General features: G+C 40.6%; 2 protein-coding genes across 3 annotated transcripts in view; one reads left to right on the top strand and one right to left on the bottom strand.

Annotated features, from left to right (window-relative positions):
- Positions 1-1,875, top strand: part of LOC132883536 (N-acyl-aromatic-L-amino acid amidohydrolase (carboxylate-forming) A-like) — a 49,240-nt gene extending 47,365 nt beyond the window's left edge. Inside the window, exon 7 of one of the 2 annotated variants that reach the window (XM_060917252.1) lies at positions 1,558-1,875. In XM_060917252.1, the coding sequence (XP_060773235.1) occupies positions 1,558-1,755 (198 nt within the window). In that variant the 3' untranslated portion in view covers positions 1,756-1,875. Of the gene's footprint in view, positions 1-486; positions 1,001-1,557 lie in introns of those variants that run through there. The other variant, XM_060917253.1, reaches the window with a different exon arrangement.
- A 2,980-nt stretch (positions 1,876-4,855) lies between these two features.
- cldnd1b (claudin domain containing 1b) lies at positions 4,856-17,719 on the bottom strand. Its single transcript, XM_060917251.1, has 5 exons — positions 17,641-17,719; positions 11,219-11,514; positions 10,557-10,664; positions 7,211-7,348; positions 4,856-6,721 (listed from the first exon to the last, which is right to left on the bottom strand). The coding sequence occupies exons 2-5, from the start codon at positions 11,490-11,492 to the stop codon at positions 6,501-6,503; spliced, it is 741 nt and encodes a 246-aa protein (XP_060773234.1). The 5' UTR covers positions 11,493-11,514; positions 17,641-17,719; the 3' UTR covers positions 4,856-6,500.
- Between the last annotated feature and the right edge of the window lie 240 nt (positions 17,720-17,959).

Below are 17,959 nucleotides of genomic sequence, written 5' to 3'. Positions count from 1 at the left end.
GTGTTACAGACACCTAGAATAGATTAATTTGTCAGTAAGCACTCTATAAATAACCATGGTGTTTGCTTGTTGTGCTGTGGGCTGCCACAACAGACAGGGACAGCGTGCAGGACGCTCCTTTTACCGGTTTCTAGTGATGGGAATTTCGGCTCTTTTTCGGGAGCCGGCTCTTTTGGCTCTTCTTACTATAAGGAGCCGGCTCTTTCGGCTCCCAAACGGCTCCTGAGATTTTATTTTTGATTTAATTGCTGCAATTAACTAGTTAATTAATTACATTATTATTTATATTTTATCAATAGGATGTTTTCCATTTTATTTTTTAGTTTTTGTAGCCATTGTAAAGCTTTGTAAAGTATAGCAGTGTAACAATGTTCTAGCTATAGAAATAAAACTTACTTACCAATTAATAAATTATTTTCTCACAAACATAATGCAAAACTGTTATATTACCAATATAAAATACACAGCTGATTTTCTCCTCCTCAGGTGCCTCACAGACTCCTCTCCCCTGCGCTCCACAGCTTTAAGCATTCACCAATTTTCGTATTTTCACAGCTGTGAATGACATCAACCCCCCCAACCAAAAAAAGTAGGCGTACACCATGCTACTTTTTTTCCTTTGAATGGTAATAGACAACACAAAGACGCAATCGGACAGCAACTTTTTTTGTGAAAGTCTCTCTCTGAGGCACCTAAGGACAAAAAACTAATTCGGCTCCCCAACTCGGCTCCCACCGAAGAGCCGGCTCCCGTCGTTCACTTCAAAGAGCCGGCTCTTTGAACCGGATCGTTCGCGACCGACACATCACTACCGGTTTCCTACTGACCCAGACAAGAGGGCCAAATGGATTGCAGCTGTGAAGACACAGGATTGGGAGCCAACAGAGTACTCCAGACTTTGCAGTGATCATTTCATTTCAGGTTAGTTTATCAGTTAACACAATTTTGATAAAATATATAGCAAAAAGTAAATGGGTCAGTGTTTGTTAACCCATCTGAGCAGTGAAACAAGGCAGTGTTAATTTGTCTAGAGTTGCATGTAGCAGACATCAGACATAAAACGCAATAACAGAGGCTAGAAAGAAACGGGACACAGAAATAAAGACACAGGGCTCCATACCAAGGCTGGGTACAGTGTTTGTGATAAAAGACAGAGCCAATTTAACACGAATCACAGCTTACTTTCTTGTTAAAATGTGCAAAGGTCTCCACCATCTCATACCGCCTTGCACTGAAGGACTTAAGCGTGCCGTCCAAAATGGCTGCGTCACGTGACTTGGTCACGTGGGTGAAATACCTCAATTTCAGGAGTCCTACTTGTACCGATGTAGCTAAAATACTGTGTGTGAGCAGTGCTGCCACCGTGTGGATAAAGGCTGAACTGCGGTGGGAAAATGCCAAAAAGCTGAAAAATGGCTAAATGTGAACATTTTTGGCCCAAACTCCTGAAACACAATTTAAAGGAGTCAGACTAGGTGTGAAGTCATGATATTGGAGTTTTTAAAAAAATTTCAGTATTATGTCTGAGATGAGATGAGATGTGAATAAATTCTCCAGGATCAAGACTTCTGCCTTCTCCAGCGGGGAGATCCTGTGTTCCTGACGTTCTCTGGAGAGACGCTGAGCTACGAAGAAGAAGAACCACTTCATCCTCTGTTCATTAATGAGGCGGCTTACTATGAGAAGGGAATCGCCTTCCATCTGGCTCACAAGAAAACACTGAGCATCCCAAGTATACAAGCGAAAAGAGACTGAGATAAAACCTAAAAACAAGGAGTTCACAAAATGAGGACAGGAAGTTGTATGCAAAAAAACCAAAGATTAAAGATTCTAATCTTTTAATTGTTTTTCTTATAAATCACAGCCTCAGGTTTAAAAATCACTATAACATGATTCCTAACCAAAAATATTCAAAAAGTCAGGTTTTACAAAAAAAAATAATAAAAAAAAAATGATGCACTAGATTGTCATGATTTTTTTTAAACTTTAATTTTGAATTTTAAATTATTTTGAAAAAGTAAATTATATATATTTTACATCCATTATCTGTAGCCACTTATCCTGTCCTACAGGGTTGCAGGGAAGCTGGAGCCTATCCCAGCTGACTATGGACGAGAGGCAGGGTACACCCTGGACAAGTCTCCAGGTCATCGCAGGGCTGACACATACTGTAGACAACCATTCATGCTCACATTCACACCTACAGTCAATTTAGAGCCACCAGTTAGCCTAACCTGCATGCCTTTGGACTGTGGGGGAAACCGGAGCACCTGGAGGAAACCCACGTGGACAGCATGCAACCTCCACACAGAAAGGCCCTCGCCGGCCTTGAACCCAGGACTTTCTTGCTGTGAGGCGACAGTGCCAACCACTACACCATGCCACCCTATATATTTTACATTTTCACCAAAAAATGTTTGTATGTAAGACTGTATTCAATCATCACTACTATAAATAAAATACATATTCCATTTTAACCCTTTGATGCAAAACATGGGTCAAAAGTGACCCGGCTGAGTTTTTATCTTCTATATCTTTGCAATAAATTAATTCCATCGTTCAGTATTCAAGGTATTCCTCAATTAACTTGTTTTTGATCATCATACATCCTTATTTTATTTTTTCCTTTCTTACTTTTTGAATAAAAACCCTTTTTGTATCACTACCCTTCTAATGCACAACATGGGTCAAAAATGACCTGCATTCATTTTCCAGGTTATTTCATGTATGACTGAGTGTTCCTATGATATACTTTTGAAATAAATTCACTTTGTCATTTACTTTTCCAAATATGCAGTAAATATCTTGTTTTTGTTTAGTACAAATCATTTTTATTTTTCCTTTCTTGAGTTATGAACAAGCACAGCTTTTGTAATTCTACATCAAGTTTACACACATGGGTCAGAAACGACCCACATGCATTTACTACAGCATTTGGTGGGAACTGTGAATTGTGCTTGTGTCAGACATTTCACAGCTCAGCACAGCGCCCTTTGCTCATCTAATACATGTAAGTAATGTAAGTAATGAAAACAATTGTTCTAACATCACCTTAGAAAAAATTGATGATGTTTAGGTTACCTTGAGAGTGAGTAGATTACTTGTCAGAAAGTTACAAGTAATTACTATTAGCTACCTAGCTGTTGACATATTCTACTTTAGTTAGCTAATTTTATTGTAGTTGGCTTAGCTAACTACATAGTTAATAAATTAATAACTGGCCCCATTCACTGCTAAAGTAATTACTTGAAACAAATTATTATTATAGTATTAAGACATTTAATTTTAAATCACACTTGGATGACCCATGTGTAGTAATATAAAAAGTATTTTTGTTCATAAAGTAGGAAAGAAAAAATGAAATTAATGATTTGTGGTAATTAAAAACAAGATATTTAAAGAATACTTGGAATATTCAATCATAAAATAAATTGATTTCAAAAGATAGAGCAAAGAAAAACTCAGTCAGCATGAAATAACCTGGAAAATGAATGCGGGTCATTTTTGACCCTTGTTGTGCATTAGAAGGGGTGTGCATATGTTTTGCATCAAAGGGTTAAGAGTCATTTTCTCCATAACCTCCTACTAGTCTGTGTGGCCCAGCCCAAGCTCCCATGATATTAACCCCCACTCTCTGCTCATAGCCTGGAAGGGGTTTGAACTAGCAACCTCTCAAGCCCGAGGCCATGCTCATACAAGAGCTACAGGAATGCACACAACCTGTTTTACAGAGTTTTTCACCTTATTATACATAACACTGAACTACAGCTAAAATAAAATGCACAGACTCAAACCAGGGATTTCACACATCGGCAACCATGAGGCTAACCACTGCACCACTGAGGACTTTTACTGGTACTGGTGCTCATTAGGGGCGGCACGGTGGTGTAGTGGTTAGCGCTGTCGCCTCACAGCAAGAAGGTCCTGGGTTCGAGCCCCGGGGCCGGCGAGGGCCTTTCTGTGTGGAGTTTGCATGTTCTCCCCGTGTCCGCGTGGGTTTCCTCCGGGTGCTCCGGTTTCCCCCACAGTCCAAAGACATGCAGGTTAGGTTAACTGGTGACTCTAAATTGACCGTAGGTGTGAATGTGAGTGTGAATGGTTGTCTGTGTCTGTGTCAGCCCTGTGATGACCTGGCGACTTGTCCAGGGTGTACCCCGCCTTTCGCCCGTAGTCAGCTGGGATAGGCTCCAGCTTGCCTGCGACCCTGTAGAAGGATAAAGCGGCTAGAGATAATGAGATGAGATGAAATGGTGCTCATTAGCTCATTGATCAATGACTCAAAGCAAGCCAGTGAAGTGTTTCCAGGTGAGCTGGTAAAAGTTCAGTGATCATAACTTCCATGTCCATTCTCTCAGTAACAGGAAGTGTAGCTCTGAAGTAGCACTGCTCACCAACACACTCTGTATCTGTGTGCTTTCTGGGAAGTGTTTAAAACATTTCACACATTCAGCATTTGGGAACATTTCCAAATAAAACATAAGCTGTCAACATATTTACAGGTGTTTGGTTAATGAGCTTTAAAGTTATTTTACCCAGTAATTAGAGTCATGACTCACCCAGAGCACTATGCCTGGAGCTCAACCCAACAACCTCCAGAAACCACAACTCTCACCACTGAGGAACACAGGTGAAGCTCAGCTAATGTAAATGAGCTTTATTAAAAGGTTAACACTCAGTTCTCTGTTCCTCTCTCTATTCCACCTTTGGTCAAATCCCAAACTCAGACTTGTACAATAAGCCATCATCAAATCCACACCATGGGTTACAGAGGTTAAGACTGAGACAGCAGATCAGGTTTTATTTTCTATCACACTTCGAAGCTGTAAATAAATATAAATAAATCACTGAACACATATTCCAGTTGGAAAGACATTTATTGTGATCACTCCTTTGAAATGTAGGAATATAAAAACACATAGAAAAACCTAAAAGACACAGACGGTAATCTGGACAGCACTGACATGTCACAGTAGACTGTTCTGGTGTCTCCTCCTGACTGTGAGGTATCTGTTTCAACTCCGCATTCAGGTACTGCATCCGGTTTCAGAGAAATCATGAGGCACATGAAAACTCCAACTCGCTAAAAAACTTCAACGCATCTATAAATACATAAATACACACACAACAGCCGTAATACAGAATTAAAGTGATTGTGAAGTATAAAAAAATTCCAATATGAGGATTAAAAAAATAAAAAACAGGTTATAAGCGTCATGAAGACCATAATCCAGACCATAAGAAAGAAAAATAAAATTAGTAAAAGGCTTCAGTGGTTAAAGCACCGTTTAAATAACTGCAATTGAAAATGATATGTATACAGACATTTACACAGAAATTACACTGAATTTACTGTAATAAAGTGGACAAAACTCATCGGATTATGTTTTTGACAGCTTCACACATGAACACGGGAAATTAACAATTCACCTCAATATTTATCCCAATATGGCTACTGGACTCCCCCCCCCAAACAGCAAACCATTTCAAACTCACTTTAAGTCTGAAACTTAACTTCAGCTAAAAATCTGATAATTAAAAATAAAATCAGGACATGAAAAGACTTCAGCTGTAGCTCAAATGGGATAATATATAATATGCAAATAAATATTTAATTGTATTGTAATTACTGGAAACCACAGAGTGTCAAAACTTTATCATTGTGGCAATATACGAGGAAGAACATTATAATACTCAAAACATTTATTTTTAAGACATATGAAGGATGAGAAAAATTACAGCAATACAGAGCAAAAAAAAATGAATACAAATAAGATGCTCATATCATTTAGTGGCAGCCAATCAGATTGGTCCTTATGTGCCACACCCACAATCATGATTGAGCATTATTCCTTCACTTGAAGTGTTTTTACATTTTTTAAGTCGATATATTTTCCAACAAAAATCTTTAACATAACTTTATTTATGCTAAAAAAATTAAAAGCCACTAATTTTACTTTCATGTGCACTTCGTAGGAAAGAGTCAATGAGGAACTCTACAGACGAAACATTACTTCCGATCAGTTCTGTGAGTGACGCCAAGGGGGCAGAGCTTTTTTTCAGGGCCAGAAAAAGGTCCACTGAGACTTGAAAATGAAACAAGATCACAAATCCCAGGTTTATCTTAAAAATTATATAAATCTACGGATTTAAAAACACATTTGACACACTTTTGTAGATGTTTACAGGAATATGTTTGACTATTCTGTTTGATATTGATGAACAGATGATGATCAGCAAGTTATTTTTGATGGATATTCTGCAGGATGGTGTCGTGGTGCTGAGGAAACATTCACTGCTCACTCAGACGTTTGGACTCCGCTGTATGCCAGGGTTTAGTGGTGAATAAGACAGTAATGAGGAGATTACAACACACTATAGAGGCTCAGTAATTAGTCACTCAGGTGAGGCCTCAGATGAACAGTGGATGTGATGTGTCTGATTCTCAGATGTACGCTGATCACGTGTTCCGGTTCTCCAGTTGGGGGGTGATGCGGTGTGAATTATGCAACCCTGTACGCAGTCATGCGAGTGTAGTTCTTGTGGTGGCTCCTGGCGGCCCACAGGAACAGAGCGGCAGCCATCATCTGCAGCGGGGAAGAGATCAGGGCCAGGTACAGGGACCAGCCAAGAGACCAGTCGACGCCCTCGGGCCACTCCAGCGCTTGGTGCAGCAGGTCCATTCCTGCCAGGAAGCAGCACACTGTCGCCAGAGAGCACAGACCTGTGGCCAAGTGAGAACCACGATCACTCATTTACATTTATTTAAAATGTATTTACATTTACAAACTTAGATTTATTTAAAAATATTAATTATCCTTATGCAAAAATTTTTTAATGCATTTATTTCTTTACAAGAATAAAGTTACATGTGTATAGATACAAATACAGTGGGCAAAAAAGTTTACACACCCCTGTTAAAGTTATAGGCTCCAAGCAAAAGGCTCTTTAACATCGTATTAGTTCAGGGGTGTGTATACTTATGCAAAGAGGCTGTTGTAAATTATCTTTCACCCCCTGAATGATTTTTTTTTTACTTGAATTTTGTTGGCTGCTGGATTACATTAAATGTGGAAAAAGATCTGATATGATATGTACAGGGAAGTGTAGACTTTTAACTGCATGTGACGAGCTGAGTGTACACTACTGTCTGTAGTGTTACTGAATGTGTGTGTGTTTATAAAGTGTGTAGGTGTGTATAAGGTGCGTTTACCTGCCAGTAGGTGCAAGAACCCGACCAGCAGGGTGGGGGTGAGGCTGCGACAGAGACACGCACACACTCCGACCAGCGCCGCCAGAAACACCAGGCCGAGAGACAGCAGCGGAAAGATGAAGCGACATCGCCACAGAGCTGAAGACCACACACACGTTAATAGAGGGATATTTGTGTATTTGATCACTGTCCATAATCCTCAAGATCGAATCCTCGAAAACCCTCTAAATCAGAAAACATCCGCACAGAGACAGTAAATAAATCATATACAGTGGTGCTTGAAAGTTTGTGAACCCTTTAGAATTTTCTATATATTTCTGCATTAACATGACCAAAAACATCATCAGATTTTCACACAAGTCCTAAAGTAGATAAAGAGAACCCAGTTAAACAAATTAGATAAAAATATTATACTTGGTCATTTATTTATTGAGGAAAATGATCCAATATTACATATCTGTGAGAATTATTAGAATAGTCTTTATTGTCCCAAAGGGATATTTGTTTTCACATCAGACAAGTCAATGTTATCAGGTTCAGCATTAGTCAGATCTTTGTAACTCACATCTCATAAACAAGTACATACATACATAAACACCATTTACATATACACCTCCACATACATATACTCCTAGCTCCTACATACACCCCCATACTTTCACCAACCCTTCTCATTTACCCAGCTATGCCACCATACATAGTGGCAAAAGTATGTGAACCTCTAGGATTAGCAGTTAATTTGAAGGTGAAATTAGAGTCAGGTGTTTTCAATCAATGGGATGACAATCAGGTGTGAGTGGGCACCCTGTTTTATTTAAAGAACAGGGATCTATCAAAGTCTGATCTTCACAACACACGTTTGTGGAAGTGTATCATGGTACGAACAAAGGAGATTTCTGAGGATCTCAGAAAAAGCGTTGTTGATGCTCATCAGGCTGGAAAAGGTTACAAAACCATCTCAAAAGAGTTTGAACTCCACCAATCCACAGTCAGACATTGTGTACAAATGAAGGAAATTCAAGACCATTGTTACCCTCCCCAGAAGTGGTCGACCAACAAAGGTCACTCTAAGAGCAAGGCATGTAATAGTCGGCGAGGTCACAAAGGACCCCAGGGTAACTTCTAAGCAACTGAAGGCCTCTCTCACATTGGCTAATGTTAATGTTCATGAGTCCACCATCAGGAGAACACTGAACAACAATGGTGTGCATGGCAGGGTTGCAAGGAGAAAGCCACTGCTCTCCAAAAAGAACACTGCTGCTCGTCTGCAGTTTGCTAATTATGTGGACAAGCCAGAAGGCTACTGGAAAAATGTTTTGTGGATGGTTGAGACCAAAATAGAACTTTTTGGTTTAAATGAGAAGCGTATGTTTGGAGAAGGGAAAACACTGCATTCCAGCATAAGAACCTTATTCCATCTGTGAAACATGGTGGTGGTAGTATCATGGTTTGGGCCTGTTTTGCTGCATCTGGGCCAGGACGGCTTGCCATCATTGATGGAACAATGAATTCTGAATTATACCAGCGAATTCTAAAGGAAAATGTCAGGACATCTGTCCATGAACTGAATCTCAAGAGAAGGTGGGTCATGCCGCAAGACAACGACCCTAAGCACACAAGTCGTTCTACCAAAGAATGGTTAAAGAAGAATAAAGTTAATGTTTTGGAATGGCCAAGTCAAAGTCCTGACCTTAATCCGATCGAAATGTTGTGGAAGGACCTGATGCGAGCAGTTCATGTGAGGAAACCCACCAACATCCCAGAGTTGAAGCTGTTCTGTATGGAGGAATGGGCTAAAATTCCTCCAAGCCGGTGTGCAGGACTGATCAACAGTTACCGGAAACATTTAGTTGCAGTTATTGCTGCACAAGGGGGTCACACCAGATACTGAAAGCAAAGGCTCACATACTTTTGCCACTCACAGATATGTAATATTGGATCATTTTCCTCAATAAATAAATAACCAAGAATAATAGTTTTGTCTCATTTGTTTAACTGGCTTCTCCTTATCTACTTTTAGGACTTGTGTGAAAATCTGATGATGTTTTAGGTCACATTTATGAATGAATGAATGAATGAATGAACCCTTTATTGTCACTAGTCACAAGTACCAGCGAAATTGGCCATCAACCCGTCCTTACATATACACATACATACAATTGACAGAGGGGGAGTAGACAGGACAGGAAGACAGGGATGAAAAGAAAAAATACAGAGTAATATGAGGAGAGGGGAGGAGAAAAAAAACAACCCCCACACTATGCTCCTGTGGGAACATTAAAAAAAAAAACACCTCAGCACATAAGCACAAAATAACACAAGCACACTTTACAACATGAAAACTCGGGACTTGAGGGGGGAGGGGCGATCGGGGGGGGGGGGGGGGGGGGTAAGGGTGGAGGGGTGGAGGTAGAGGTAACCCAGTGCAAGCAAGCAGCCCTCCGTTCCTGCAGCCAGGACGGCACTGGTCGCGCACCCGCTTGTCACACTGGGGGTAAAAGCGGCGACTGTGGGAAGTGGGGGAAGGAATGCAAGAGCGTCTCACTGCAGTGATCTTCAGGGGGAGTTGTTGTTCCAGCAATGGCCTTGACTGAGGCCAGTGCTGTCTGAGGGAGCCGAAAGCAGATAAGATTGGGATTGTTTGGTCTTGGGGCGAGTAGACGCATTCTTTTGCATGACTACTCTGTTTGTCCATTCTGGTCTCCGAAGCGATCCATTATCCTTTACAAAGCCAAAAGCTTCTCCATGATGTTATCCATGTTGCGGTTCAAGTTCTGAATAGCCACAGTCTGAGTGCCGACAGCTCTGCCCACTGCTTCAATCATGTCGGGCAGCTTTATGGGGCTTTGGACAGCTGTCACCGTTTTCTGATTTCCTCGATAAACCAGGGCAATGCCTAATCCAATCAGCAAAAGACCTGTAATAATGGTTCCAAATAGGTTGATGTCTTCAATGTCCTCCACAGAAAGAACTGCCAGGCACACGACCTGCCACTTCTCCCACGCGTCCATCATGTAGCCAGCTGCGAACGTTCCGGCAGGACAGGCCGGTTCCCCCGAACCCAGGCTTCTCGTCGAGAAAATTGTCTCAATTTCGTTAAGAGACCAATTAATCAATTCCATGATTTTTTAGTTTGGAGAGCAGTGTGGAGAGAGTCTCTCAAAAGTATAGGCAATAGACAGACGAGACAAGAGGAGCAAAGCAGGGAAGATAAGGGAGAGGAGAGGCAGAGAAATGCGACCGCCTTCCGTGAGAGCATGGAGAGAAAAAAATATATGCAGAAATATAGAAAATTCTAAAGGGTTCACAAATTTTCAAGCACCACCACATAAATATAAAGACGTACACGTGCGCAGGAAGTCCTCTTCTCCGCTGCTGCTATTCAGGTGTTTGTACTTGATTTCAAACTGCTGAGGTAAAGCGAAGGCCTGACACACGGACACCATCGTCGAGTCTACACACAGAGACAGGAAGGAAAACATTTCACACCAAAACACAAAGATTTAACTCATTCACTGATTCCCACACACCAATTTAATTTAATTGAACAGTTAAATTATGATCTGTGATCTTTAAAAACTTTTCTAGACCTTTAATAAATCACAAAATTGTTGAATTAGACGAACAGCCGTTCACAAAGATATAATAAATCTGTGCAGTTTGGAGTTTTTTTCAGTTCAGGACTTTTCTAGTTTTCATTCTTTAAATGGTACAGACATGGTATGTCCAGTTTTATTGTTACTTCTAAATGTTGGTGACTGGATCATGAAATGTGGTGCACATTTCTGTGCGAGTGTGCCTAAAAAAAAAAAAAGCCTGTTTACGATTTTCTGGCCCTGAAATGAGCCACATCAGACAGAAGCCTTGCATCTTTATTTCAATAGATAACTCATGAGGTGTAAAAGTATATCCTGACACAGACATCTGGGGGCCATAAATTTTACAGACAGCTGCTTTAATATCTCACACACGGCTGCTTTAATATCAAACACACAGACATGTCCTCACCTTGCTGAGGTGTGAAGATGCAGCGCCACCACAGCCCCAGAGAGCCGTTGAGGCGGAACAGAGCCTGACTGTATTTCCCTTCGTCTCCATCCTCATTCTTGAAATCTTCCATCAGTTTCCGTAGGTCTGAGCCATTGTTGGCGTCGTTGCTGACTGGTGGACTGCGGTACTGGTACCAGTGCTTAGTACCGATCGCCACTGAGAGGTACACACTGGCCAACAGGCTCAGCACGGAGCCGATCACTAACGCCGTGGCATAGCGGTTATCCACCATGTTTACACTCCTGTATGATGTTCTAACACACACATCACAGGGCTTTAATATAATTATATAATTTAATACAGTGTACAGCTGTTCGTTAAATATCACTGCACTGATAAAGTCAGGAATAATCAGGGCGTCATTGTGTTCTTCATAATTTCCAGGATTTTGGACATCGACATATGTTTCAGATCACCTTCCTGCTAGAAGATCCATTGATGACCCAGTTTGAGTTTCCTGGCAGAGGCAGCCAGATTCTGATTTAAAATGTCCTGGTATTTCATGGTGTCCATGATGCCATGTACAGTGGTGCTTGAAAGTTTGTGAACCCTTTAGAATTTTCTATATTTCTGCATAAATATGACCGAAAACATCATCAGATTTTCACACAAGTCCTAAAAGTAGATAAAGAGAACCCACTTAAACAAATGAGACAAAAATATTATACTTGGTCATTTATTTATTGAGGAAAATGATCCAATATTACATATCTGTGAGTGGCAAAAGTATGTGAACCTTTGCTTTCAGTATCTGGTGTGACCCCCTTGTGCAGCAATAACTGCAACTAAACGTTTGCGGTAACTGTTGATCAGTCCTGCACACCGGCTTGGAGGAATTTTAGCCCATTCCTCCATACAGAACAGCTTCAACTCTGGGATGTTGGTGGGTTTCCTCACATGAACTGCTCGCTTCAGGTCCTTCCACAATATTTTGATTGGATTAAGGTCAGGACTTTGACTTGGCCATTCCAAAACATTAACTTTATTCTTCTTTAACCATTCTTTGGCAGAACGACTTGTGTGCTTAGGGTCGTTGTCTTGCTGCATGACCCACCTTCTCTTGAGATGGACAGATGTCCTGACATTTTCCTTTAGAATTTGCTGCTATAATTCAGAATTCATTGTTCCATCAATGATGGCAAGCCGTCCTGGCCCAGATGCAGCAAAACAGGCCCAAACCATGATACTACCACCACCATGTTTCACAGATGGGATAAGGTTCTTATGCTGGAATGCAGTGTTTCTCCTTTCTCCAAACATAACGCTTCTCATTTAAACCAAAAAGTTCTATTTTGGTCTCATCTGTCCACAAAACATTTTCAATAGCCTTCTGGCTTGTCCACGTGATCTTTAGCAAACTACAGACGAGCAGCAATGTTCTTTTTGGAGAGCAGTGACTTTCTCCTTGCAACCCTGCCATGCACACCATTGTTGTTCAGTGTTCTCCTGATGGTGGACTCACGAACATTAACATTAGCCAATGTGAGAGAGGCCTTCAGTTGCTTAGAAGTTACCCTGGGGTCCTTTGTGACCTCGCCGACTATTACACGCCTTGCTCTCGGAGTGATCTTTGTTGGTCGACCACTCCTGGGGAGGGTAACAATGGTCTTGAATTTCCTCCATTTGTTCACAATGTGTCTGACTGTGGATGGGTGGAGTCCAAAGTCTTTAGAGATGGTTTTGTAACATTTTCCAGCCTGATGAGCATCAACAACGCTTTTTCTGAGGTCCTCAGAAATCTCCTTTGTTCGTGGCATGATACACTTCCACAAACATGTGTTGTGAAGATCAGACTTTGATAGATCCCTGTTCTTTAAATAAAACAGGGTGCCCACTCACACCTGATTGTCATCCCACTGATTGAAAACACCTGACTCTAATTTCACCTTCAAATTAACTGCTAATCCTAGGGGTTCAGATACTTTTGCCACTCACAGATATGTAATATTGGATCATTTTCCTCAATAAATAAATTACCAAGTATAATATTTTTGTCTCATTTGTTTAAGTGGGTTCTCTTTATCTACTTTTAGGACTTGTGTGAAAATCTGATGTTTTCGGTCATATTTATGCAGAAATATAGAAAATTCTAAAGGGTTCACAAACTTTCAAGCACCACTGTACCCTAACAAGGTTTCAGGGCCTTTGGAGGAAAAAAAGCCCCAAAACATCACAGAACCTCCACCATATATTACAGTTGGGATCGGGTTCTTTTCATTATAGCCGTCCTTCTTTTTACACCAAACCCACCTTGAGTATTTATTGCCAAAAAGCTCTATTTTTGTTTCATCAGACCAGAGAACACGGTTGTAATAAAAGTTATATTAGCGTTTCACAAATTTCAGGTGCTTATGTTTGTGGTTGGGGCAGCACGGTGGTGTAGTGGTTAGTGCTGTCGCCTCACAGCAAGAAGGTCCGGGTTCGAGCCCCGTGGCCGGCGAGGGCCTTTCTGTATGGAGTTTGCATGTTCTCCCCGTGTCTGTGTGGGTTTCCTCCGGGTGCTCCGGTTTCCCCCACAGTCCAAAGACATGCAGGTTAGGTTAACTGGTGACTCTAAATTGACCGTAGGTGTGAATGGTTGTCTGTGTCTATGTGTCAGCCCTGTGATGACCTGGCGACTTGTCCAGGGTGTACCCCGCCTTTTGCCCGTAGTCAGCTGGGATAGGCTCCAGCTTGCCTGCGCAGTCCTCTCGACAACTGCCGGCAACCGGCGATTTTGCCGCCTACAAATGCTCCATTGCCGGCTACTCACAGTGTTTTTTCAAAGAATTGAAATTCATAAGATTTTACTTCATAATTTATACTTCATAAAAATAAAATTTTGCATTCAGGATCACTCAGAATTCACCATTTAACATCTACATTTTCAAAATTTTCCGGGGGAGGACCCCTGGACCCCCCTCTTTTTTTATACATCGCGGCGGCGGCTAACGCAGCCTCCGCTCAGCATGGATCCCAGACATCCACTATTTAGCGGAATTCCACTATTTTTCTAGCCAAAGTGTTTTTTTTTTTAATCTCTTGTATATCCGTTAAAAATATGTTTGTTTAAGTAAAATGACCAGCAGAACACGTTCTAATTTGGTTTGCTTGTTTAGCGATGTTTTCGTCGGCTTCGTTTGTTCTTGTTGACATTCGGGAACACTCGGAAGTTAAACTGATGTAAATACCGCGAGACTGTATGTGATAGAACGAGAAAACAATATGGCTGCGCCCATTTGCTAGAAAACGTGTTTTAACTCCGTTCGTGCTTTTGTTTCTAATGCGTTGAACTTAATTCAATATGTCGTGGAAAGCGTAGTTGCGCTTAGCCAGAGAGGAAGTTGAATCCAAGAAGAGATTAATGAATGTGGTGAATACAGAACTTGAAACAAAAGCTCATGTGAACAGAGTACCCAAGAAACTATCCAAAAGAGCACTGCAGGAACATCAGAAAAAAACAGAAGGAAAGATCAGAGAAACAAAAGCAGAGAAAACTGGAGGAAAGCTCACAGAATGCACCCCAGAAAAGAGCATTAAATTCCTCTGCAGTAAAACCTTTCAAAAAGGTTTGAAAAAAATAAAATCAAATATCTCCAATATTTGCTGTACATATGTATATATCTAATATTACTGAATCATTGATTTCTGCTCATATTCATGATTTTTGAAAAATGAATGTGGCTTATATTAGACTAGTATCGACATTAACTCGAAACAAAAAAATAAACAAATGAGATGAACTATGGATGCTATTGTTATAACAAAATCAGTGGAATATTTAGGCAAGTATATTCTTCAAAGCTACATTTTTGTCTAATTTTTATAAATAATTTTTTTTGCCACTTATGTCATAGATGATAAAATATGCCATCAAATAGATACACATTGTTAAATTCTGTTGCTTTTCTATGTTAAATCTATGTAAAAAATGTGCTCTATAGCATCTTTAAATGTTAAAATCTCAACAGCTTCAAGGGGCTTTGCCCTTGCACCCCGCAAAGGGCTTCCAGCCCCCTTGACCCATGCTGATAGTTTCTTACATTCCTCTATTTTTTTCAATTACTGCTGGGGTCCCTGACTTAACCTCTGCCTACTACTCTTTCTTACTTGCCCCCAGTGGCGTAGCCAGGATTTTTTACATGGGGTGGCCAAAGGGGGGCCAAGGATATACAAGGGGTGGCCATGCTGTGACTAAAAAAGGGGGGGGGGGGGTCCGGGGGTCCTCCCCCAGGAAATTTTGAATTAGCTAGATTTGATTTCCTGTATTCTGATGTATCTGGTGGCATATCTGGTGCCTAACTCATGAACAAAACCCATGTGAGCCAAGAGGTCAGAAATTAATGTATTAATTTATTTATGTAACATAAAGCATCTGCAAAACAAAGAAACCATCCAACTTGTTTACTCTAGTTAAGCATCAGGATTTTAACAATCACTACTAAAATGCAAAAGTAAAAACTAAAAGACCACCTGTCCCAGGCACCTGGGAAGTAGTAAGGATATTAGTCAGGCTTGAATAAAGAGTGCTTTGCTCAGGAAAAGGAAAATACTTGTATACTTAACTCATACATACAACATATGTAAACACATGTTGTGATATTGTCCATTGTAAGTACTGTATAAACTAAATGTGTTGAGTTACAAAATGTTTGTGTTTGTGTGTGTGTGTGTGTGTGTGTGAGTGAGTGAAAGTGTTACACTGATGTAAAATGACATAGATGAGGTGTAGTGCATGAGTGGTGTGTGTGTGAGAGAGAGAGGGGGAAAGTATGTGCACTGCATGTAGACGAATTGTGTGTGAAGATATGTTACATGTAAATACAAAAATGAAGTGCATAAGTTGTGTGTGTGTGTGTGTGAGAGAGAGAGAGTATGTTCAGAGTGCATGAGTGTGTGTGTTGAGAGTGCACGAGTGTTGTGTATACCAGTAAGTGTGTTACATGTAAATATAGAAATGTAGTGCATCATGCATGAGTGGTGTGAGTGTTGAGAGTGCATGAGTTGTACCTTAGTGAGTGAGAGAAAGACAGTGTGTGTTGAGAGTGAAGTATGTGTTCATATATGAGTGAGAGAGAGTGTTAAGACAGTGCATGAGTGTTACATTTAAATATAAAAATTTAGTGCATGAGTTGTGTGTCTGTGTTGAGAGTGTATGAATGTTACATGTAAATATAGAAATGTAGTGCACAATACCTTTTAAAACTTTTATAACTTACCTCCCAAATTAATTGCACGTTCACGTAGTTCGTAGGTTGTTGTGTTGTCGGACTAGAGCATGACTATCTGATACCACCACCGTCACGACAACCTGCTCATCCACCTGCTGCTTGAACGCGCGAAATGTTTATGTGCTACGGTAATATGTATCCCCGCAGAAACCAAACAGGCGGAACAAAAATCCAGTGGACGGAACTAACATTTCGTGGGACATATCATTTTTATAAATTTTATTGTCCGGCCCTGGGGTGGCCAGGGTGGGGCCAAGGCGTGCCCTGGGGTGGCCACGCCCCCGGCCACCCCTTAGCTCCGCCCCTGCTTGCCCAGCTGCCTGCATCCCTGTAGAACAGGACAAAACGACTAGAGATAATGAGATGTTTGTGGTTGACAGAAAAAACTTTTTTCTGGAAACCTTTCAAATAACCTCTTGGCATGGAGGTGACATCTGATGGTGGTTTTGGAAACTCCAAGAGTTTACTTTTTCTTGTAATTCACCAACAGTGAGCCTTGGGGATTTTTTTTGCCCCTCTTCCTCATTGTACGTGGGGGGTAAAATAAACTCGGGTTCTCTTCAGGGCGAGTTTGTAACAGTTCAAGTTGGTGTCCACTTTTTATTAGTAATGCCCTAACAGTAGGAATGGATACTTTCAGGTGAGTCTTTTTTTTTTTTTTTTATAACCATTCCCTGACTTATGAAGGTCAACACACTTCTCCCTCATTTGGTTTGTGTGTCGCTTGTCTTTCACACGATGATGATGATAGAAATGGAAAGTTCATAAAATGGTCACAGAAATGAAGTAACCTGTGTTTATAATTATTTTAACAAAAACTGATTCTCTAACATCGGCAACAGGGTCAGTGAGCTAAATCAGCCTCTGCATGTGTAAATAATGAAGGCTATGGCGACTAAATTGTTAACTTTGGCGATTATTTTATATGTACAAACTTTTATTTAATTTATTTTATAATTTAAAGACATCGCAGCCTCAGATCCGCTTGTTTGCATTGCTAGGCTAGGCTAATTAGCTACACATCTAAGTTCTGATTGATCTGTAGTTTCACTGTACTTCAGCCAGGCACTTATTTTCACAAATGAACTCAAATCTCAAACCTTTAAAACACAAATAATTATTTTATAATCCCCACACACCTGTATTTCTGTGAGTGTGAATAAAACTCACCGTCCCGGCCCGGGATTAGTGTTGGTCCGCTTCCGGTTTCTCTCTGACCACAGTGAGAACTAGCCACGGGTCTAATTCCAAACCTCTCTCAGCTCCCTACATCAGTGTACTACATAGGGTATGAATTCATTGGCTGTAACACCCTACATAGTGAACTTTATATCTGAGTATGCTATTTGGACTGATGTCACTTATACTGGAGCCTCAATATGCAGAATGCAGCAGAGAACAGAAAATAAACAAAACTAAACAAATAAATCTATATTTGTATCTTCTAATTATCAGAATTTTTTACCTTATAACTAAATCAAATTAACTG

Source organism: Neoarius graeffei, chromosome 3, assembly GCF_027579695.1.
Source record: "Neoarius graeffei isolate fNeoGra1 chromosome 3, fNeoGra1.pri, whole genome shotgun sequence".
Taxonomy (NCBI): Eukaryota; Metazoa; Chordata; class Actinopteri; order Siluriformes; family Ariidae; genus Neoarius; species Neoarius graeffei.
The sequence above is the reverse complement of the archived record's forward strand: the minus strand, read 5'-3'. Positions and strand labels throughout refer to the sequence as shown.